Source organism: Mustela nivalis, assembly GCF_964662115.1.
Source record: "Mustela nivalis genome assembly, chromosome: 12".
In the NCBI taxonomy this organism is placed as follows: domain Eukaryota; kingdom Metazoa; phylum Chordata; class Mammalia; order Carnivora; family Mustelidae; genus Mustela; species Mustela nivalis.
Window position 1 is genome coordinate 41,392,346 of NC_139031.1, and position 24,020 is coordinate 41,416,365.

Here is a 24,020-nt window from a genome sequence, read left to right on the forward strand (position 1 = left end):
AATTACTGTGAGCTACTATAATGGAGATTTTGTAGAATTCCAAAAAGGGACATGCAGTAGAACTTTAGGAAAGACTGGCCATGGTTGGTCAAAAGGTGTATCTTGAAGAAATTAATATATGAATTGAGTCTGAAAAAATGAATAGGAGTAGCCAAGGAAAGAGTAGGATGGCTGGCAATAATATAAGTGAAGGCAGAGGTTGAGAACTTTCAGGTTAGTGAGGACAGATGGGGGCCACTCGGGAACGTTAAGTGTGGTCACAGAGCAATGAAAGGCTTAGTAATGAGAAATCAGACCTGTGTCCCGAAAACCAACTATTTCAAATGGGCAAGGTCCATCTTAGGTCGCTGTTCTGAGTTTGGAGAACTTGCTACCAAGAGAAGAAAGGAATTCTCCATCTGGAACCTTCTCTAGTTACCTTCATTTCTTCAACTGTCTTTGCCCTACCACTCAACACCACCATCACAAGTGACAGAAGACCACAATTTTATCTCCTTCAAATTGGGACTGCACAGGGAAATTATTCACAGCCTAACATTTATATCTCAAGTTAGCCTCTAGGACACATTAAATAACTGCATCAGCTCTTTCTACTCTGACGAGGAAGGGTTACTTATTGGTCTGGAGTATTTTATCATTAACTGCCATGGGTTATATTTCATGTTTAATTCCCAAAGTTAATTTCCCAGTACCTAATTGTTTTCATTTCAATCAGGGTTTGGTGCATGGGACTGCCTTTAGATGGGACTGTCTGATTCAGCTTTTTGGTTTCCAGTGAATCCTTGAATTTCACCCACAGCAGAAACACCAGCGCCCCATATTCATTTCAATGTGAGTCCCTTCTTGTGATTCATTCCCAGATCATAAGAGAACTTCTAGATCAATCACAAATAAGGTGTATTGGACATTTTGGGGCAATTAAATTCTGGAATTCCAGGGCACCTGGGTGACTACAAGGGTTAAGCCTCTGCCTTCAGCTTAGGTTATGGTCTCAGGGTCCTGGGATGGAGCCCTGCATTGGGAAGGGGGTGTCTGTGCTCAGCAGGGGCCTGCTTCCCCTTTTCTCTCTGCCTGCCTCTTTACCTAATTGTGATCTCTTTCTGTCAAATAAATAAATAAAATATTAAAAAAAATTCTGGAATTCCATCTGAATTCCCATAATATACCAGATCACAGATACTAGAAATCATCTGAAAACTCACTGGGCTGCAAGTTCAGGTAGTAAATAATGTTTGTTGAACAAATGAATGAAACTCCTGCTATGTACCAAGAGCTGAAATTAACATTTAAATTGCTATTTGAGCTCTAGACCTTTGAAATAGAAAACTAACATTTGGATAAATTAGGTCCAAATCTCTACACATAGTAGAAACTAAATAATTACTACATAATAAAAATACCAAAAAAAAACAATTCTTCCCTGTGATTCACATAATTAAAAAAATAAGCCTCCAGGGGATGCCTGGGTAGCTCAGTCAGTTAAGCAACTGACTCTTAGTTTTGGCTCAGATCATGATCTCAGGGTGGTGGGATTGGGTCCCAAGAGGGGCTCCATGCTCAAAGTGGAGTCTGCTTGAGATTCTCTCTCTCTTTCTCTCTCCCTCTGATCTTCCTCCTGCTCACGTGTGTGCATGTTCTCTCCATCTCTCTCTCTCTCAAATAAATGAATAAATAAATAAATTCTTAAAACAAACAAACAAACAAACAAACAAACAAAAACCTCCAGGAATCTGTTTTATGTTCTGAGGGTACTAATAAATGGGGAAAGTTTCCAAGGAATCTTTCTCCCTGAGAGCCCACTGCAGTACAGACTCTGATACTTTCAATCTGTACTTTGCAATTCATCTGGGAGATTCACAATCAAGTAGCCAAAAGAACCCAGGAGGAGTCAAACAAATGAAGAACAACAGAAGCAGACATGAAGACAGGATATGGAAGCGATGAGAATGGGTAGCGGGAAGGGGCATGAGAGGTGCTAAGTACAAAGATTCCAGGTAGATCATCTTGAACTCTGGGTGATTTTATTTTCTGGGGACTAAAGTTGGGTGGTTGGCCAGAAGGTTATAAATGGCTAATTGTTTGTCTGTACCCAACTCATACAGCTGGTGGTCTGCCTTGGTTTCCATTTGTCCTTTGGTTCCCTTGCCTGCATTTCTACATTTACTCTGAGTCTTGCAAGGATCCCCTGCCCAGGGTAGCACACTAATCTCTCTACGTCTCATCAGTCATTCCATGGGAGCCTATCTGAGACCTAGAGAGGCAACCACCCACCTAGCAGCAGGCATCATTCCCACCTGAGCCTCTTGGATTTTGATGGGGTTGACCACAACACCTTGGGCCTATACTCAGGAGCTTCAGTTACCCCAACAGGGACCTGTCTCAGAGAGACTGGTCCTCTAGGCTGGTGCCTGCCTCTGTCTAAGCCACCTTACTACTATTCTCCACTCGCTATGGGAGTCTAAACACGTTTTGCGGTTCAACCCATCCCAATGATGATAGAGAAATGATGCAAATGATTGGAAAAGTCGATTTTCAAAGGAACAGATAACTCACAGGTCACTGCACAAGTCAAAAATCACTATCAAAATCTCAATTGGAGGCTGGAGTGGTGAAAAATTATGAGGAGAGTGATATGGGAAAATGGAGAAATAAAGAAATGGGAGAGTTCACTAAATTCCTGAATCGAGCTGTGGCTCTGGATGTGGGTAACCATAATTCTTTAAAGACCACATCCCTCTCCTCTACACCCAGGTCATTACTAGAGAGACACTGGCAGCTCCCCAGACCTTTCCATGTGTGAGCCTCAGGGGCCAGGACATTCTCTGGAACTCCTCCTCCTTCATTTTGGCATACTCCCTCTTCCCTCTGTTTGGCATGTGTTGTTGTCACAAAGGTGTCTTGCTTTCAGATGCCTTTTAGAACCTTCCTTAAGGTTTCTCTGCAAAAAAAAATTGATGCTTTCATTTGCTCTTATGGAAATGCAATGAGCAAAAAATATGTGAAAATCTGCATGGTGTACTTTATAGGATTACTTAATTATTTCTGCTAATAAAAGTAGTCTGTGTTCATGGTCAAAAATTAAGTTACATACTGAAAAAGAACAAAGACAAAACCCCACCTTCCAGAGAGAATGTTTCACTTTCCCATTTTGGTATATTTCCTTCCATATTTTCTGAGTATATATCAATATAGCATATAAAACTTAGAATGTGTTATATATGCAGCTTATCATGATTTTAAAAAATCTTTAGCATTAAATGAAGAGCAATGATTGTTATAGGTGCATAATATTCCTTAATATTTCATCCTGTGATTCTATCATATTTTCCTCTTCTATTGTCCAAGACCTATGGAATAAAATAAGCTGACACTTAAGACCATGTCTCAGACTTTCTTCTTCTTCTTCTTTCTTTTCTTTTTTTTTTTTTTTTTAAGATTTTATTTATTTGGGGCACCTGAGTGGCTCAGATGGTTAAACATCTGCCTTTAGTTCGGGTAATGCTCATGGGGTCCTGGGATGAAGCCCCAGGTTGGGCTCCTGGCTCAGTGGGGAGCCTGTTTCTCCCTCTCCCTCTGTTTTTCTCCCTGCTCATTCTCTCTCTCTTTCTGTATCTCTCTCTCAAGTGAATAAATATTTTTTAAAAACAAACTCTTCAAAAAAGATTTTATTTATTTGACAGAAAGATAGAAGAGCACAAGCAAGGGGGAGCAGCTGGCAAAAAGAGAGAGAGAGAAGCAGGCTCCCTGCTGAGCAAAGAGCCTGACACGGGGCTCGATCCCAGCACCCTGTGATTATGACATGAGCCGAAGGCAGACACTTAACTGACTGAGCCACCCAGGTGCCCATCTCATCCAATTCTTATTCTTAAGAATTCTTTAGAATTCTTTAGTATTCTTATAATTCTGCAAGGAGAATTAACTAAATCCAAGTGCAAATACATTGTTTAGGCTTGAGTGTATATCACGAAATGGTTCTCCTGAAAAGTTAGCTTAATTGTCCTGATTTACTGACAGTGTTACAGAAATGTCACATGCTTTTCATATTTTTCTTGAATCTTTGCCAGTTGGATAGGTCTCATTGTTAAGGTTGTATCATTCAGACCACTGGCAAAAATATTTTGATATATTCTTTTAACTCTGCATTTAATCTAAAATTATTTTTATTTTCTTTGCCCATTTTTCCATCAAAAACATCTTTTTTTTTCTTCTAGGAGCTCATTATATACTAATGGATTTAATCATGTTACTCTTGTCATACAATTATTATATATATCATTACTAGCTATAATACTACATATATTTAGTTTTATTGCCAATAATTTTCTTAGTTTTTGTTTTCCTTTGAATTTTAATTTTTTAAATTTTTAAATTTTTTTTGAATTTTTATTTTTAAACTCTGAAAGTTTTTACTCATCTCAAAATCAGTCTGATAGTTATACTTTTTTCTAGCTATTTTATAAAAACTTATTTCCGAAATCCAACTGAAATTGATTTTACAACCTTACCTGATCTAAGAATCATCACCCAAACACCCATCCTCTACTTTTATTGCCCAAATACACATTCCTTCTTACTGATTTTTGCAGTTTCTTTGTAGTATTAAGTTCATTTATGCACAAGAATTTTATTTTCAGGGCAGACCATTTGTTATTATTGATCTGTCAAGTATCGTGCTAATTCTGAAATGTTTTTGCTTAATGCAGACTTATATTTATTAAAAGCTGATAGGGAAAAATCCCTTTCCTCATTAGCATTTATATTAAAATCTCTTAGTTTTTCTCACCTGTTTTTTTTATGAGTTTTGAATTATTTTGTCACAATAAAACAATCACATTGAAGTTTTGACTAAAATGGTTTTAAACATCATAAGATAATTTGGAAGGAAGTGACATCTTCACAATATTTGATCTCCCTATTCTGAAGCACCATGTTTTTTCATTTATTCAAATATTTTATATATTTCAGTAGTGCTTAGCATTAGGAATGATGCTATCTTAAATTTGACTAGTGCTTTCCAGTTTGTATTTTCATGATGCTTCCACAGGCCGACCAGGAGCCCTAACTTAGGTATCTAGAGACTACAGCTCTGTCCTGTCTCTACCATTTACTAGCCTGTCTGACTTTGGGAAGATCACTTTACCTTTTTGGGTATCATCGGCCCCAAAAGGAGGTTCTGCTGGGTTACTGCACAGGTTCCGCAGGAAAAGAATACTATGTGGCGTTTTCTGAGGTGTGTTCCAGGGACCACTGTCTCCATGGCATATTATTAGAGGTAACATCCTGATGTACTATGGTCAGATAAGTTTGGTTTTTTTTTTTTTTTTTTTTTTTACGGTAAGACTTTTCAGAAACTTAAATAGGCTAATACACTATATATGATGAATATCGTATGTGCTCTTTTCTACACTTTTTTGATCATAGTTCTTTTTTACACACTTAGCAACTTACATTGTTTGAGTTCTGTGGAACATCTTTAGGGAGTTCTGTTACGGTGGAGAATGCATGTGCTTCTGAACCAGATGGCTGGGTTCACATTTCTGGACAATCAACTATTGTGTGAACTTGGCTTCTATGCGTCTCACCTTTCTCTCTGTAAATCAAGGATGATAATGCCTGTTTCAGAGTTGCAGGAGTGGCATTCATAATTCTCCAATAGCCCCTGACTTTCTCAGGAGGAGGCTGTTATTTCTGTGTTCCATTGATGTCAGATCTGACCATGAACTTACTTTAGCCAGTGAATCAGGAGCAGAAGTGAAGTGTGTCCCTTCTACGCAGAAGCTAAAAGAAAAGGGTGAACCCTTTTTCTGTCTGTCTCTCTGCCTGTCTTCTAGTCCTGATACTAAGGCAGCCTTAATATCAGCCTATGCCCCTGAGGGACTACAATAAGCAGAGGCCCCTTGTTAACTTATAATAAACACATGGCATGACAGGAAATAAATATTGTACTTTCAACTTTCTGATAATAGCTGGTTATTTGTTACCATGACATGATTTAGGTTAACCTGAGTAATAAAGGAGTAAATAAAATAATTGATGGAGAAGACAAAGTGCTTAGCAGTTAGCATTTAATAGATTATTCTAGGTTTTTGGGGGGACGTAGTTTCTGTATTCTTGAATACCTTTTGCATTTTTATACAACCTAAGTAGAAAACAAAACAAAACAAAAAAAAATGTATATATATATATCCTCAAAAGGAACGAAGTACATTGGAAATAAAATCAAATTTATCCTCAGTTGAAAGAGTACCTTCAATTTGCATAGATTGCTATGTGTTGCCAAGGGCAATAGTCCACAATGCTAGATGAAAGGAAGGAAACTTGCATTTGGGCCCTAACAATATTCCATTTCATTTTTTTATTAAATTATGAGTTGTGAATAATGGTCCTTGTGCAAAGACTTCGGTTCAATATCTGTACGTGAATGGAATTCTAAGTGCCTTAGGGAGATCCCTGATCAGATGCGGAGCGTGGAACATTGGAGATGCAGGCTTGGGTGAATCAGGGCTCCAGCCCACAGAGGAGCTGGGCAAATGCCTTTGGGAGCTGGAAGAAGAGGAATTAAGGGGAATCCTCTTCCTCCTTGCTGCTGCTTCTTCAAGGAACCCTCGCACTCCTCTAGACCCCGTGATCTTCACTTTCTCTACTCAGGGAGCTCTGGAGAGTAGGGGTTTGTTTAAATTAAGCAAAATCCTCTTTAAAATGCAAACAGCGTTGGAAGTTTAAGGGGGCTGAAGGGAGAGACACCCCAGGGGAAGAATTCCTTCACTCTGAAAGGCTTTTATGTGGATACTTGGAATCTGCTTGTTGAGGAAAAAATGTTTTTAGATAGAAGGAGGATTAGGGAAAAGAGGGAGAAAAAATTTTTTTTTAAAGCAGAGCATGCAAGGTCCATGATGAATGCCTGGGGAGGCAGGGATGAGAGCAGGAAGAGAAGACAGCAAAGGGAAAGAAGTAGCTCTTAAGAGTGTGGGACCGGGCTCTTGTTTGTGTCAAGGTTATGCTTCCTTCTTATTCCTCTCCAACCACCTATTTCTATCTTGGAAGAACTGTCTCTTTCCTTCCAAAAATAGAACAGAAATGGGGGAGGAATCTCTGGAAGTTTCTGCTTTACTTTACTGCGGCAAAGGGAGAATAATCTGGGTGGGCAGAGAGTGTGGGAGGGTGGAGAATCTGGGTGGGTGGAGAATCTGGGGGGTGGTCGTGGAGAATCTGAGAGAGAGGAGAATCTGGGAGAGAAGAGAGTGCGTAGGTGGGTGGAGAATTTGGGAGAGTGGCAAGTTGGAGAGTAGAGAGTGTGGCAGGGGACAACCTGGGGGAATGGAGTATTTGGAAGAGTGGAGAATCTGGGAAAGTGGAGAGTGAGAAAGAGTGGAGAATCTGGGTGGGTAGAGTGTTGGAGACTGGAAAATCTGGGTGGAGAATCTGGATAGCAGAGAATTGGGGAGAATGGAGAATCTGGGTGAGTGGAGAACCTTGGGTGAGTGGAGAATCTGGGAGGGTGGAGAGTGGGTGAGTGGAGAATGTGAGAGAGTGGAGAATCTGGGAGTGTGGATAGTGGAAGAATGGAGAGTGTGGGTTGGGGGAGAATCTGGGAGAGTGGACAGTGTGAGGGAAGGAGAATCTGGGTGGTAGAGAGTGTGGGAGGCTGGTCTTCAGGAGGAAATCCATCAGCCCTCACTCACTGTTCACTTACTGTCAGCTTGAGGGGATGCTGACAGGAGATTCATGAGTAGAATTCCTCCACGACTACCTTCTTCTTTTCTTCCCCCAAATCCATTTTCCACGTGAGAACTCACTCCTTCCTTACCTCATTTCTAGGCTCCCCGGGCAGAGCTGCCTGAGGCCAGAGCAGGCATGTGAGGGGTTCAGAACTGCACAATATGGAATTGGTTTTAGGTTCCAGAGCCCATGCCTCACACTTTCCTCGGTTGTCTTTAAGTGTCAAGAATCACATCCTTTTGGGGCGCCTGGGTGGCTCAGTGGGTTAAAGCCTCTGCCTTCGGCTCAGGTCATGATCCCAGCATCCTGGGATCGAGCCCCACATCGGGTTCTCTGCTCAACAAGGAGCCTGCTTCCTCCTCTCTCTCTGCCTGCCTCTCTGCTTACTTGTGGTCTCTGTCTGTCAAATAAATAAATAAAATCTTTAAAAAAAAAAAAAAAAGAATCACATCCTTTTACTTCAGGAAGAACAATGGAAAATCCTCCTATTGAGTCATTATGAGAAAGTGACCTAATGTTTTGGGTAGTTTTTTAATCTAATATTTTTAAAAAGTGTTTTTCGCTTTTTTCATAAAATTACCTAGGTACTGTCATTATTTGAAATGTGGAGAATCATTTGGAAAAATTGAAGGTTTTTTCCTTTGGGAAAGAGGAGAGATTTTTCTTACTCAGAAACATATAATCCAGTCTGAATCAATGTTTATAAAACTCTATTCAGGGCCTCTTTAATAGCAGGATGAGGAACCTGAGCATAGCCAGCCCTGTACCACCCAAATGTAGAATAAAAGAAAATGAAATGTCTATTTATTTATTTATTTATTTATTTATTTTTAAAAGATTTTATTTATTTATTTGTAAGAGAGAGAGAGAGTGAGAGCGAGCACAGGCAGACAGAGTGGAAGGCAGAGTCAGAGGGAGAAGCAGGCTCCCTGCGGAGCAAGGAGCCCAATGTGGGACTCGATCCCAGGACGCTGGGATCATGACCTTAGCTGAAGGCAGCTGCTTAACCAATTGAGCCACCCAGGCGTCCCTGAAATGTTTATTTGATTTTCTGTGGCGCACTTTTAAGGCCTTGGCTTCAGAAGTCTAAACATGTGATTTTTGCACCTTTAAAAAAAAATCTACTAGGAAAGTGTTCAGCTCAAAAATAAAAGAAAACCCACTTAACAGGGGCTTAAACAAATAATGAGTGTTTTTGTTTTTGTTTTTCATATAAGAAGAAATCTGAAGGTAGGTGACTGCTGTCTTTGACTTATCTAATTTGCCCTGGGATTTCTCTTGTGGTCACAAAGTGGCTGCTGCAGCTCCATGCACTGTGCCAGGATTCAAGGAAGACTGAAGGGGAAAATAAAATGCCAGCCATATCTTTCTCCTTTTACTAGACAAGGAGAAATTTTATCAGAAATCTCACAGGTTTCCAATTAAGTTTCCCAAACTGATCTACTATGAACTGCAGGGGAGACTAGGGTAGGGAGTATTTAGCTGGGGAAGTGAGAGGGGGTTGAGATCAGCTATGGGATCAGCCAAACAGCACTGCCCATTCAGCATCTGTTCATCTTCATCTCCTCCAGGCACATCCAATGCCTCCTTTCCCATCTGTTGATGTTCTCCAAAATTTGGAAGCAACGTCTTCATTCCTCAGCTCTATTAGCTATATATTGTTAAGATTCATGCTAAATGGCTAATGGTTGATGTCTACTTGTAAAGTAGAATAAAGAGAAACCTAGGGAAATATTCATAGAGCTGTGCCCTGAACTCTTTGTCAATATTTACGCTTATCTAAGTCCATAGTAGGGTCTATTCACTCTTCAAGACTCTCTGAGGGTCTAATCAAGGCTAGCATGGTTGTTGGCACTGGAGACACAATGGTGAAACCAGGTGGAGTTCTGGTCCTCGTGAAGCATAGTTTCTAGACACTATGAGACAGAGAGACAAGGCACAGATGTGTCCTATGATGTCATACAAGTCAAAGAAGATGACATTTGAGCAAACACCCCGTGTGACATGGGGCCTCCATCTTTCCGTCCATTTTGATCCATATTTGCTGCTTTTGGAGGCTCATCCATCTTGAACCCTTGATTCGGTAGGAATCTTCTAAATCCATATCCCATTTCAGGTGCTCCTGGGGCTTCAGCTCTACGTCCATTATGCTGTCACTTGGAGATTTATGATTTTTAAATGAAACACATTTTGTTGAAAATTAAATTCACAATATAAATGTCTAGATAATGAATTTTTTATTAAGGTATAATTTTTACAGAAGAAAACTCAGCCTTTTAGTGTACAGTTCTGTGAGTTTTGACAAATGTAACCATCATTACACTGGAGATCTAGAACAGTACCATCATACACAAAGACTCCCCCGTGCGCTTTGTAGTCAGGTACTGGTCCACCCCCAGCCCATGGCAACCACTGATTTGTTTTCTGTCCTTAGAGTTTTATCTTCACAACGATGTCACATAAATGAAATCATGACAGTATGTAGCATTTTAAGTTTGACTTCCTTTCACTTAGCATAATGTTTTTGACGTGCCTCATGTTGCCTTGTGTATCTCTCAGTTTTTTTCTTGTTATTACTAGGGGATGTTCCATTGAATGGGTGTATTACAGCTTGCTTCTCCATTCTCCACCTGCAGGATGATTGGTTTGTTTCTGCTTTTTGGCATTTTCAAATGAAAGCAGTCTCACTATTGATATATAGGCTCTTGTGTAGATGTACATTTTACTTCCCTTGGGTAAATAAATGCCCAGGAGTAGGAGTTGGGGGTTGTACAATAAATGTATGTTTAACTTTATAAGAAAAGGGCAAAATGTTTTCCAAAATGTCTACCGTTTTGCCATCAGGAATGTAGGATGCTTCTAATTGCTTCCCATTATTGACAGTGCTTGACACAGTCAGTATATTTTTATTTTAGCCCTTCTAATAAGTGTGTGGTGGTATTTCATTGTAGTTTTATTCTGTATTTCCCTGATGACTAAGGAGGCTGAACATCTTTTCATGTCCTTATTTATCATCTATGTATTTTCTTTGGTGGGATGTCTGTTCAAAATTTAGCTACATTTTATTTTATTTTAACCTGCTTGAGAGAGAGACAGAGAGAGAGAGAAGAGAGAGAGAGAGAGAGAAACTGTGTGAGGAGGGGTGTGGGAGAGGCAGCCAGAGAGAGTCCTAGGGTTGGAGCCCAATATGGGGCTCTATCTCAGGACCTGAGATCATGACCTGAGAGAAAATCAAGAGTCGAAGGCTTAACCAACTGAGGCACCCAGGCACCCCTAAAACTTTTCCTACTTTTTAAAAAATCAAGGGTTTTTTTTTCTGCTTTTTGAGCTTTAGAAAATTTTTATATGCTCTGGATAAAATTACCTATTAGATCTGTATATATTTTATAGATATTTATTCCTAGTATGCAATTAGCCTTTTTAAAAAAAATCTCTTAATAACATCTTTTAAATTATAGAAGTTCTTAATTAGGGGCTCCAGGGTGGCTCAGTGGGTTGGGCCTCTGCTTTCGGCTCAAGTCATGATCTCAGGGTCCTCGAATCGAGCCCCGTGTTGGGCTCTCTGCTCAGCGGGGAGCCTGCTTACCCTTGACTCTCTGCCTGCCTCTCTGCCTACTTGAGATCTCTCTCTCTCTGTGTCAAATAAATAAATAAAATCTTTAAAAAAAAAAACAAAAGAAGTTCTTAATTACAAAATAGCCCAATTTATCAAATTTTTCTTTAATGGATTGTATTTTAGTTTTGTATGTAAGAAATCTTTGCCTAATCCAAGCTCACAAAAGTTTTCTCCTAGATTTTCTTTAAGGTGTTTTATTTTAGGTTTTACACTTAGGTATATGATCCACTTGGGGTTAAGTTTTATAGGGTATAATGTTTGGGTAGGGGTTCACTTCTTACATGTAGCTATCTATTTGTTCCAGCACTATTTTTGCTTCCTTCGTTCAATTTCTGTTTTACCTTTGTCAAAAATTAATTGACTATATATGTGTGGGCCTGTTTCTTTTCCATTTCTGTATGTTTAGCGTTCCCTCAATACCTTACTGTAACATTACAGTAAATCTGTAAGTCAGGTAACATGAATGAGTACTCTGACTTTATTCTTTTTCAGAATTGTTATGGCTATTCAATTTCCTTTGCCTTTTCATCTCATGTCATCTCTGCCTTCTCTGCCTAAGTTAACCCTCTCTGATTCCCTGAAACCTGCATGTGACCTGACACATGAGCTTTCTTTCCACTCTCAGACAAGACAATCCTTGCCTGAGCACCAACACCTCTCCTTCAGGCATCAGAACTGACTCTCCTTTTCCAGAGTCCCCTCCCTGCAACCCTGCAGCCTGATCAACCTCTCTAAAATCAGTTTTCACTGTTAACATTTTTGTTAATGAAACTTTAAAGATCTTCTTGCCTATAAGAAAAAAATCCATATTGTTTAGTCTAATGATTCCCTTGGGTCTTTTTTTTTTTTTAAACCTAACTCTATTTTTTTAAAAAGATTTTATTTATTTATTTGAGAGAGATAGATAGTGAACATGTGCATGAGTGTGGGAGGGGCAGACGGATGCTTGCTCTGTCTCAGGATTATGACCTGAGTCCAAACCAAGAGTCAGACACATAACCAACTGAGCCACCCAGGCACCCTTCTTCCCTTTTCTAAGTGACTATATCCTTTTCCGTTATAATTATTGACTAAATGTCTGGTTTCCCATTAAACAGAGCCGTCTAAAGTCAAGGTACCTCTTTCTTCCATCTCTGATCCCGCAGTGCCTAAGGTAATACCTGGTCAAGCCAATCTGTGATTCTCAACGTGATAGGGTAAAAGGGTGCATAACATATGGGGAGGGAAAGAATATAATTTAAAAAATTGTATTCTGCATTATTACAATTACACCTTTTACTTATTCTTAGACATGATATTTGCATTTTAAAATTTAAATTGAGTGAGAAATATTTTTGTTTACCTATAGGTATTAAGAATTGAAAAGGCTGAAGCCACTTTAGTAATATTTTTGAATTAAAGCTTTAGTTTTCCAGCCCATCCAGACAGTGATGCATCCTTCTTGGTTTCCTAGTACCTAGTATAAGGTCTTCTCCTGAGAAGCAGCTATAGTCTCACTGTTCACAGGACAGACACATTTTCTGCTTGCAGTGTCCAGAGGCAGCAGACAGGAATCGTGTGGTTGCTTGACTGACATTCTAGTAGACAAGGCTGAATCATTCAGCCCATTGCATTAGGTTCTATTGTCCACAGATGGTGCCCTTTGCCCTCTGTATCTTACAGAAGATCTCTCTAGCTGACCTTCTATAATCAGGTGTCAGGACACATAAAAGGAGTGCAGGTACATGAATGTTAACATTGTGCCCTTTCCTAATACCTGCCTGATGTCTTGGGGTTCAGAGGTGAATGGTTTCCAGGCCTCAGATATGGACCAGAACTAGCTGCCTAGAAAGGGGTATCACCAGACCTTGGCTGTTGTTTGCTTCAGGTCTAAAGATCTCTTTACACACCCTCCCCTGCTCTATGGCCTTGCTGTGGTGTTAGGAATTCCCCCAAATTATGGTACCTTTAAAATTCAATCCCAATGGCTTGTAGAATAAGGATTAAGATTCCATCCACTCAGGGCGCTTGGGTGGCTCAGTGGGTTAAAGCCTCTGCCTTCAGCTCAGGTCATGATCCCAGAGTCTTGGGATTGAGCCCTGCATTGGGCTCTCAGCTCAGCAGGAAGCCTGCTTCCTCTTCTCTCTCTCTCTGCCTGCCTTTTTGCCTACTTGTGATCTCTGTCTGTCAAATAAATAAATAAAATCTTAAAAAAAAAAAAAGATTCCATCCACTCGAATATGTTCACATTAATTTACTGAGACCTTAGGAATAAACTTATGACACAGATATGCTTGATATGCTCGTTCATTAAACAAAATATTTTTTGACCCTTTATCAGAGTTTGGACTCTGTGTCAGACACTATGCTAGGGAATTGGGATCTAGAGTTACCTTTCCATGATTGAAGTCGACTGTGTGTCTGTGTCTCTGTGTGTGTGTTCATGTGTGTATGTTATATAACACATTGGGGTCATGAACATAATTAGGCCAGGCTGAAGACTTTGGGTTTCAGCCTGTAGAAGGTGAAAATCAAGCCAAGCTTTAAAGCAGTACACTATGTTCCCCACACTGGGGATGTTCATTCAGTGAAGCTACATTTCCCATGCTCATCACCTAATTCATTCTTGCCAATGGAATCGAGTCAAGTCATATATCAGTTCAAGCCAAAGCAGATAAGACAAGGCCAACGCCTGCTCCTTTTGAAACCATTTTGTTCTAGAAAGCAGAGTTACAAGTTGACCTTCTTGCAACTGGGATGTGTGAGAGAAATATACTTCTGATATGTAAAACCACCAATATTCAGAGTTTAGTTTTTACTGCTGTGGAACCCACCCTATCCTGACTAAAATCAGTGGTAGAATCTTATTTCTTTTTTCTTCTTTCTATTTCATTAGGAAGTTCACACCTTTAACTTTTCTCAGATTTCATGTTCACATCTGGTTAAAATATATGATATTTTAAACCCTCCTAGAGGGTCAAATGAAATCATGTGAAATTATGCTATTGACTATAAAGTGCTGACAAGTATAAGAGATCTATCATTTTTAGGCAGTCAGCAATATTGCCTAGATTAGGAGGAAAAAAAAAAAGAACACTGATGATTCCTTCTTAATGATTTCATCATGAGTGTGCATGCTTTTGCTATCTTGTGGCCCAGATTTTTTCGATAGGGCATAATTTCCCATCATTGTAAATAGCCCTTCTTGCAGTGGGTCATCAAGCTTGCATAGATAAAAATTAGACATTATATCAAGATGATAAAGTAAGAAATGAAATCTTCTTTAAATATCTTACTCTACAGTTTTCATGGTCTAATTGAAAGAAAAGAAACAGCTTGATTCACCACCACCATGTGAGGACTTAATGTATATTAAAACTGTCCCAAAGAGCTTCAAATGCAGCGATGTCTTTTAGAATATTCAGAAGTATGGATAATGGTGGTTCCTCATCTTTCAAAGAGTGAAACAATTAGTTCCTGGGGATCTAACAACTAATGATTATTGAACACTGTAGACCAATTGCCATTCATAAAGATGTCACAAGAATTCCTTCACTTAACTTGTCACAACAATGCTCAGAAGGACATTTAATTATTAGTATTATTTCTTGGACATGGAAACCATGGCAGAGGTAGAAGGGAATTGCTCAAAGTCACAGAGTTAGGTAGTGTGGCCCTGGGAGCTGACCCCAACAATCTGGCTATAGATGCCGTATCTCACTAAAATGATGGGGAAGATCTGAGGGTCCGAGTTTACCTAGGAATGACCAAGCTGTTTCTGCTAGCAGGTGGACTGAGAGGTCCAGAGAAAAGCTAAGTTCAGTTATGGAACAATGATCTGACATGTCTTTTCTTTCTTTTTAAACATTTTTTCCATTTTATTTTATTTTATTTCTTTTTAGTGTTTCAAAATTCATTGTTTATGCACCACACCCAGTGCTCCATGCAATACATGCTCTCATAATACCCACCACCAGGCTCACTCAACCATCCCACTCCCTCCCCCTCTAAAGCCCTCAGTTTGTTTCTCAGAGTCCACAGTCTATCATGGTTTGTCTCCCCCTCTGACTTCCCCCAACTCATTTCTCCTCTCCATCTCCCAATGTCCTCCATGTTATTTTTATGCTCCATAAGTAAATGAAACCATATGATAATTGACTCTTTGTGCTTGACTTATTTCACTCAGCATAATCTCTTCCAGTCCTGTCCATGTTGATACAAAAGTTGGGTATTCATGCTCACAGATCGGAAGAATAAACATTATTAAAATGTTTATTGCCTAGAGAAATCTATGCTTTCAGTGCTGTCCCGATCAAAATTCCATCAGCATTTTTCAAAGAGCTGGAACAAACAATCCTAAAATTTGTATGGAACCAGAAGAGACCTCAAATTGCTAAAGAAAAACAAAACTGGAGGCATCACGTTGCCTGATTTCAGACTTCACTACAAAGCTGTGATCCCCAAGACAGCATGGTACTAGCACAAAAACAGACACATAGATGAGTGGAACAGAGTAGAGAGCCCAAATATGGACCCTCAACTCTATGGTCAAACAATCTTTGACAAAGCAAGAAAAAATATCCAGTGGAAAAAAGACAGTCTCTTTAATTAATGGTTCTGGGAAAATTGGACAGTTATGTGTAGAAGAATGAAACTTGACCATTCTCTTACACCATACACAACAATAAAACTCGAAATGGATAAAAGACCTCAATGTGAGGCAGGAATGTCAAAATCCTAAAGAACATAGGCAGTAACTTCTCCGACATTGGCCACAGCAACTTCTTTCAAGACATGTCTTCAAAGGCAAAGGAAACAAAAGCAAAAATGAATTTTGGGGACTTTATCAAGATCAAAAGCTTCTGCACAGCAAAGGAAACAGTCAACAAAACAAAGAGGCAACCCACGGAATGGGAGAAGATATTTGCAAATGACACTATAGACAAAGGGCTAATATCCAACATCTATAAAGAATTCCTCAAATTCAACACACACAAAACAGATAATCACATCAAAAAATAGGCAGAAGACATGAACAGACACTTCTCCAAAGAAGACATACAATGGCTAACAGACACATCAAAAAATGTTCATCATCATTAGCCATCAGGGAGATTCAAATTAAAACCACATTGAGATACCACCTTAAATAAGTTAGAATGGCCAAAATTAACAAGGACAGGAAACAACAAGCATTGGAGAGGACGTGGAGAAAAGGGAACCCCCTTACACTGTTGGTGGGAATATAAGTTGGTGCAGCCACTTTGGAAAACAGTGTGGAGATTCCTTAAGAAATTAAAAATATAGTTACCCTAAGACCCTGCAATTCCACTACTGGGTATTTACCCCAAAGATACAGATGTAGTGAAAAGAAGTACAATATATATCCCAACGTTCATAGCAACAATGGCCACATCACCAACTGTGGAAAGAGCTGAGATGCCCTTCAATAGACAAATGAATAAGGAAGATGTGGTCTATATATACTATGGAGTATTATGCCTCCATCAGAAAGGATGAATACCCAACTTTTGTATCAACATGGACGGGACTGGAAGAGATTATGCTGAGTGAAATAAGTCAAGCAGAGAGAGTCAATTATCATATGGTTTTGCTTATTTGTGAAGCATAAGGAATGACACAGAGGACATGGGGAGAAGGAGAGAAGAAGGGAGTTGGGGGAAAATGGAAGGGGAGATAAACCATGAGAGACTGTGGACTCTGAGGAACTAACTGAGGGTTTTGGAGAGGAGGGGGGAGGGGGGATGGGTGATCCTGGTGCTGGGTATTAAGGAGGGCATGTATTACATGGAGCACTGGGTGTGGTGCATAAACAATGAATTCTGGGATACTGAAAAGAAAAAAAAAAAAAAAAAGGAAGGCTGCAAGGAGGGTATCTTAAGAGCCTTGAAAAGAAATGGCTTTTTCCCTGGCAAGAGGAGTGTCTTTTGAGCAACCTGAGCAGAAAGCTTGGAATAATAAGTTTGGAAGAACACAGTGCAACCAGTTCCCCCTTGATAAAGAAAGGCCGAGGGAGCTGGCACAGAGGACGGTGCAGCAGTGGGACAGAAGGTGAGGAAGCCTAGACACTGATGAGAGGGTATTGTGTTGGCCCCTCCAAAGGCCTGCACCAAAAAAGGAAGAGAGAACACCCACTTAGTCTGAGAGCAGAGTATTAAAAGGGGACTGAAGTCCACTTACTGTGCAGGAAGGGGGGAATGGTAGTCCCTTGGGGGTTTCCCAGGCTATTGTGAGGTAGAAGTTTTACAGATATGATCTCCATGTGGGTAGAGAGAGGGGCAGAGACAATACCTGTTTCTCACAGCCCAGAGCTGGGAGGGAGGCAGTTGAACTTTTCATTCCCAGTAAGGACACAAAAATTTAGCCAGGATTGAGATAAGAAAAGAGGGGTGTGAACACCCGTGTGGCTGCAAGAAATTTGACAAAAGTACTCTGCCTCAGAAGGCAGTGTGGTCCTGACCTGAGCCAGAGGGGGATCCAGACAAGGGTCTGGAACAAGGACAACCACTTCTGAAGGCCAGACAACACTTTTCTGGCTGACACCAACTTGCCTGGGTATCTCCCCAAGTTGGACCCCCTCCCTTATCCCCCATCGCACACATGTGAATGCACAAGAGACACCATCCCTAGAGCTTAGATACCTTCCTTGAGTCAGAAAATGGGCAAACCCTTTATCAGCTGAAAAACTAATTCTGAGTTCACTTGGAATTAACTAAGATTATGTTTCCTGCCCTGAGATGTATTAGTAATGCAAAGAGAAATTTAGTTGAGCAAGTTTCCCTTTCTCAAAAACCAGCTCGAGAATTGACCGAGGTCCCTGTAGAGCCAACCCAGCAACATCTGTGCCTTTCTCAATGACACAAAGTAAAATTGGACATGATAGAACTTACCCAGTGAGGGAGTGGAAAGTGGAGTGCTAGGTCTGCACAGCAGGAACAGGTAGTAAATAACAGACCTTTAATAATTATTTAACCAAGCAAAACTAGTAGTCATTTCCTTATGAACAACCACATATTCAACCGCATGAATGTACTGAAAATGAACATACTTAGTGAAACTCCCCAGAAGGCATAAACAAAGGCATGATGTGAATGCTAGGTCCTTTTGTAATGGGCAGGAGATAACATGAGGAGGCCAGGGACTCAGGGCTCCTGGATTCCGGGAAGGGCATCACTGACACTATCCTGGGGCCCAAGACAGGAAAGAGACAAACAGGCCCATAAAAGGTGAGCTGGAACGAGAGGAGAGTTCAGAAAAGTGGGCAAAGAGGAACTGAAATGACAGTCGCTGGAGGTGAAAATATTGGTACTCAGTAAGTAGATCAAGTTGTTAGAAGTGAGTTGTCAACCAAAATATACCGAAAACAAGCAGGCTACATAAGCTTTTTCAATTGAGCTCTTGCTAAAGCCTCCCCGTGAGATAAGTGGGACAGGAATCCAACAAGAATTTGCTTTTGTTATATTAAAGGATGAAAGGTGTGTTAAGAAAATGAACAGACAGTAGGCAGGAGGCTGCACTAACAAAGGGAAAAAACTGTCTTATCACCCTCAAGCACTTAGAAGCAACCATTTACATATAAACAATAGTTAGGCTAATCGCATATCATTTGTAGCTTCCCACTGAAGGAGATTCAATAAAAGATCGTCATTAGGTAATATTTAGCAATCTTGGTTCAAGTTTCTTCCCTCACCTGAGAGTAATAAAAATGAGCTCATTTGCATTATTTTATAATTTCACCAATTTACTAATTCAGACAGGGTTCTCTCCTAGTTACTTTGAATTAATTTTCTCATCATTAAGAATTAGAGATACAGGAGCGCCTGGGTGGCTCAGTGGGTTAAAGCCTCTGCCTTCGGCTCAGGTCATGATCCCAGGGTCCTGGGATAGAGCCCTGCATCAGGCTCTCTGCTCAGCAGGGAGCCTGCTTCCTCCTCTCTCTCTGCCTGCCTCTCTGCCTCCTTGTGATCTCTGTCTGTCAATAAATAAATAAAATCTTTAAAAAAAAAAGAATTAGAGATACAGGATACACTGCTAGCACATTCACGGGCAAAATGAAAGGCTAAAATTAAGTTTCACCTTTGTCTTCCACTTGGGCAGGTTTGTAGTCACATCCTCTCTTCACTTTCTGATTAGCCAGGTCCCACCCTCCTTGGGAATTTTCTGGTAGAATTTGGTGCTGGGGCTAGGAATTGAGGAAGTGAACTGGATCGGAAATTGAAATTGGAAACTATGAAGGAAACCAGGGCTTGAGCTGGGAACCTTGAAACCCAGAACCACATAGGTTCGATCACGTGAAACTCACAATAGAAGAAGGGGGTGGTGAACTCGCTGCTGACCTTCCTGCCTATATCCGAGGACATACTTAAATAGCAGAGTAGGTCAGAGCAGTGGGAAGTGGGGACTAGAAATTGGGGGTGGAAATGGGAGGAGGAAAAGGCACTAAGCCTGTCGAAGAGAAAGTTAACCAGATCCAGGCAGGGATGTCTTGTCTCCTGCCAAGAGAGCTTTGGGGTTCAGAAGAGAACCCAAGTGCTACGTAGGAAACACCTATTAGTTCTTGCTATTAGTTCTGCTACTTTATCAGAAGCCCAGGCATGCAGACTGCACGAGACCACTGACAGTAGTAAGGCTACAACATGGTGGGTACGGATTCCCAGGGCTAAATCAGGTACTAGGTACTAGTCTACGGCACCACAACTAATTCTATACCCCACCCACTGGACCCATAACTTACTTTTGTCGCATTGGCTTTGAAATGGGATAAGGATGATTTGAATGTTCATGCCGAGAAGGACCTTGCCTGGCAAGTACAGTGGGTGGAGAGACAGGCAGGGGCTACCCTGTGGAGTCATGGTTAACAAGAGCCCCACCTCTGTTACTGAGAAAGCAAGATTTCTGCGAAAACATGGGCAGTTGATAGCAACAGAGCACCACACTTCATTAATGTAGTAAATGCTTATTGAGGATGCCCAGCATGGTGCTGGTTTCTGGAGCGAATAGGAAACAAAAATCACTCGAGGAGCTTAATGGCTATTTTACATCTCCCGGACACATATTGAAATAGCAGTTGAAGACAGCTGGATTAAGTGACAAGAAGGCAGGTGCACTCAAAGGAGAGGTGAGTCAAGGGGGGCTTCATGGAGAAGCAATTCAAGAGAAGACTTCAGAGGCGGTGGAATTTAGACCAACGCAGGTGCGGGTGCAAGGCAATTCCAGCTGGAAAGGTGCAGCATTGTGTGTAAGAAGGAAATGGGACACGTCACAGAAGTCATTTTGAAAGATTCCTAGCATCAAGAAAGCCCAAAGCAAATGAGACGTTAGGCTATTGTTCTTGCTATTAGTTCTGCTACTTTTACTGCTGATACCATTTTTATTTTTATGATATTTTTACTGCTTTTGGTAAAGAACAGGGATTAAAAGGACACGTTTGGGACATAGTAAAGAGCAGTTTGGACTTTCTTCTTGAGTGGTATGTGCAATAAAAGGCTCACTATGAACAAGAGTTTGTATCAGAATTGTTTCTGGACCCATAGTATAACAGAACTGCCCTTTTCCAAGAGCACCATAGGAAAAAGTTACCCTGAAACTTTTTTTCTTTTTAAAGATTTTATTTATTTACTTGACAGAGAGAGATCACAAGTAGGCAGACAGGGGAGCGGGGAAGTAGGCTCCCTACTGAACGGGGAGCCCGATGTAGGGCTCGATCCCAGAACCCTGAGATCATGACCTGAGCCAAAGGCAGAGGCTTTAACCCACTGAGCCACCCAGGCATCCTCTACCCTGAAACTTTTAAGCTCAGTGCCCACAAACAGCACGGACCACCTTGTAACTACAAATCAGTGTGTTTTAGTAATGATTGCGTGGGCCAAAAAATGAAATAGAACATCCTAAGCTCCTGGACAAACAATCCCTCCCTTTGATCTTCTTTTCTTGTCCAATGGTCCAGTTGTTTGAGGGCAAACATGAATAGGAATGAGATTTTAAAAATGATGTGATTCCCTTTAGTGCCTAGAGATGATGATGCTAGGACAGCGTGTAAACACTAGTAAAGAACCAGCCAGGATCTGTTTTTCTGAACACTCAAAATACCCTTAGGAGCTGTATTCAAAAAAGGGCAAATCAGATTTCAGCGGAGAGTGATTATTGCCCGAGTCTCAGAACAGCTGCCTTCCTGCTGATCAGTATCCCTTTGCAATGGCCATTCTCTCTTCGTTCTGGTTGCTATCTCGTTTTATAACTATCAAGACACTGCAGAGGTAGGGTCCCTGAGAAGGAATGGTGTGTTTCCTGGGTGCACAAAGCCTGCTTCTCCAAGACAGACTCTCTGGATCTGTGAGCTGATTCCATAGAGACGATGTACTCAGTCAAAGGTAAATGGCAACAAACTCTGATTTCAGTGTCTATTTTCTGTTGTGGAGCTGGGCAGCTGGGCTGTGTGTGTGCATGCATTAGGGGGTAGTTCTGAGGGTCTGGGTCCCGTAGAGCCAGCCTAAGTGACTTGTTTGGGCTTTGCTCTGCTATTTTGTCTCTTGGCTTTTGTGGAAGGCTAGGCTGCCTCCCAAGATTGCTCCCCACTGAAAGTTTCATTTTGAGTGTTTGCAAAGAAGCAAAGCTCCAGGAGAGAGATAGATGTTATAGTAATTCTACTTTGTGGAGTAAAAACCAAATCACTCAAGAACACCCAGAGGATCAAACAAACAAACAAACATGGCTAGAATTTTTCTTGAAATATTTTCCTTTCTGGTATAAAAGACCAGTTTGAGACCTGGGAATTATTGCCACGACTTCAGGCACCTCCAGGCAGCATGTGAAATATCCTGACATGTCTGCATTCTGATGCAAGAGGCAGAGAACTTGTTTTCCAGATGCCTGGCTTGTTTCTGACTATACAGTCTTATAGAAGAGGAAACAGTATTAACCTAGTAAGGATCATTTCGCAGCGTGGCCTCTGAATGCTTTGAAGGTGAAATTCACCAAAGTCTGATTTACTTATCTGTTCCAGGAGACAACTTGTTGCAAACTGTGGCACCACAAACTACAGTCACAGAAATCTATTACTCCCTGATGTTCAAAGCCAGGATCAAAAAACAAGTGTGGTCTTTCCTTCCTTACTGCTATGTTTCTCCTTGAGCCAGGCATTGTCCTGGGGGATGGGGGCTCTCCACACTTCTGATGTTCCTAGCAAAACACTCACAGCAATAATCCTTAGAAGAAACAGACAACATTTCAAGCACTACTATAGAATTAATTAGAAGTGCTTTTACCTAAGGGAATGGGGGGGGCGGATATTCCACTCTACAGTCTCTTGGTTAACATAAATGCTATTCAAGATTCACACATTTTCAGCAGCAGAACAAAAAGACCAGTATTCATAAGAAACTACAGTTTAGGTCCTTGCACAGTATGAAAAACTCCTTGATTTAGCTAATCAGGGTTTTTTTTTTTCCTTTTTCTTTTACTCTTTTAGTTAAAGAAAAACAAACCATACCCATTCATGGTATTGACAACTACAGTTTAACTGGGTCTCTTAAATTCTACTTGTCTCATTATTGAAAGTCCTTTTCAGAGTGGAAAGCAGGGAACGTACCTTAAAGGAGTAGTAGAAGGAGCCCCACTCCTCGGCTTCCACCACTTCCGTGGAAGTTACCGTTTCAGTGCAGAAAACTGGGGAAGCATCTAGGGTCTGCGTGGTCCCGCTGGAGTCCGGGATGCCCTCTGTGAGGTTGGCTGGCATGGCTCAGGTGAACTTGAGCCTGGCTGTCCCGGTGCCTGCAGCCCAGGAAGGGTCCAGCTGCCCTCTGAGCGCCGGACAGCAGCTACAGCTCTGCACCTGCTCTGCCTCCCAAGGCTTCTGGTGGAAGTTCAGCTAAGCAGAGGCATGGAGCCCTCCCGGAGCCCACCTCCAGAGGAGCTCTGCCTGAAGCCTGCGAGGATCCACGTGCTGCTCTCTGCTCAGCAGTTACGATCCAATAGCCGGCACAGCCTCCTCACCCCACGGTCCCGCTCAGGGTGGGGACCTCACCCCCGAGCAGGTGGGAGCCCCTCTACCTCCCGCCCCCACAGCGATCCACGTGGCTCCCGAGACAGGCCTTCCTGCCCAGCTATGCTTTCCCTAACTTCCAGAATGGACCTCCCTTCTGCTCCAGCTTCAACAATACAGGAACTTGGACTCAACAGCCAACTGATTAATTCAGGTCATGTTGGCTCTTCTGATATCAAATCATAATTGTGCATTTGCTCGGGCTGAGCTTGCTTTCTGACTTACAATACTCACCTAACCATTTACTCAGTAGCCTGTGCATTATTTCAGTAAACACGGGGAAAGAAACTATTTGTATTTCATACCGTGGTTTACTCTAGGTGTTCGCAGGGCACTTCTCAGAAAAGCCTGGGTCTGTGTTTGTCTGTAAGCTATGACCCCTGGTGAGGGGACTGGGACTGGGGCTGGGTAAATACTTTGATCGCCTTGATGTTCTTTCATTTGACATCCAAGCAACTCAGGGAGGTAGGCAGCCATTGTATCTTTATGTTCTCATTATACCCTAGCAAAGACTGGCTTTCAGAGCTGAAATGACTGGCCCAAGGTCCCACAACCAGTGATGGAAATGAGGTAATAACTCCTCTCTTCAGAAATTCCTAGACAGCGGTGTCTGGACACTACCATATACTGATTTGCATCATATCT

The 24,020-nt window shown here is 41.3% G+C and overlaps 1 protein-coding gene across 2 annotated transcripts in view; it reads right to left on the reverse strand.

Moving 5' to 3' along the window:
• The window catches only part of NPSR1 (neuropeptide S receptor 1), a 150,320-nt gene extending 127,195 nt beyond the window's left edge, over window positions 1-23,125 (reverse strand). For both annotated transcript variants that reach the window (XM_082691786.1, XM_082691785.1), the window contains exon 1: window positions 22,923-23,125. In XM_082691786.1, coding sequence (XP_082547912.1) covers window positions 22,923-23,069 — 147 coding nt within the window. In that variant the 5' untranslated portion in view covers window positions 23,070-23,125. The remainder of the gene's footprint in view (window positions 1-22,922) is intronic.
• Between the last annotated feature and the right edge of the window lie 895 nt (window positions 23,126-24,020).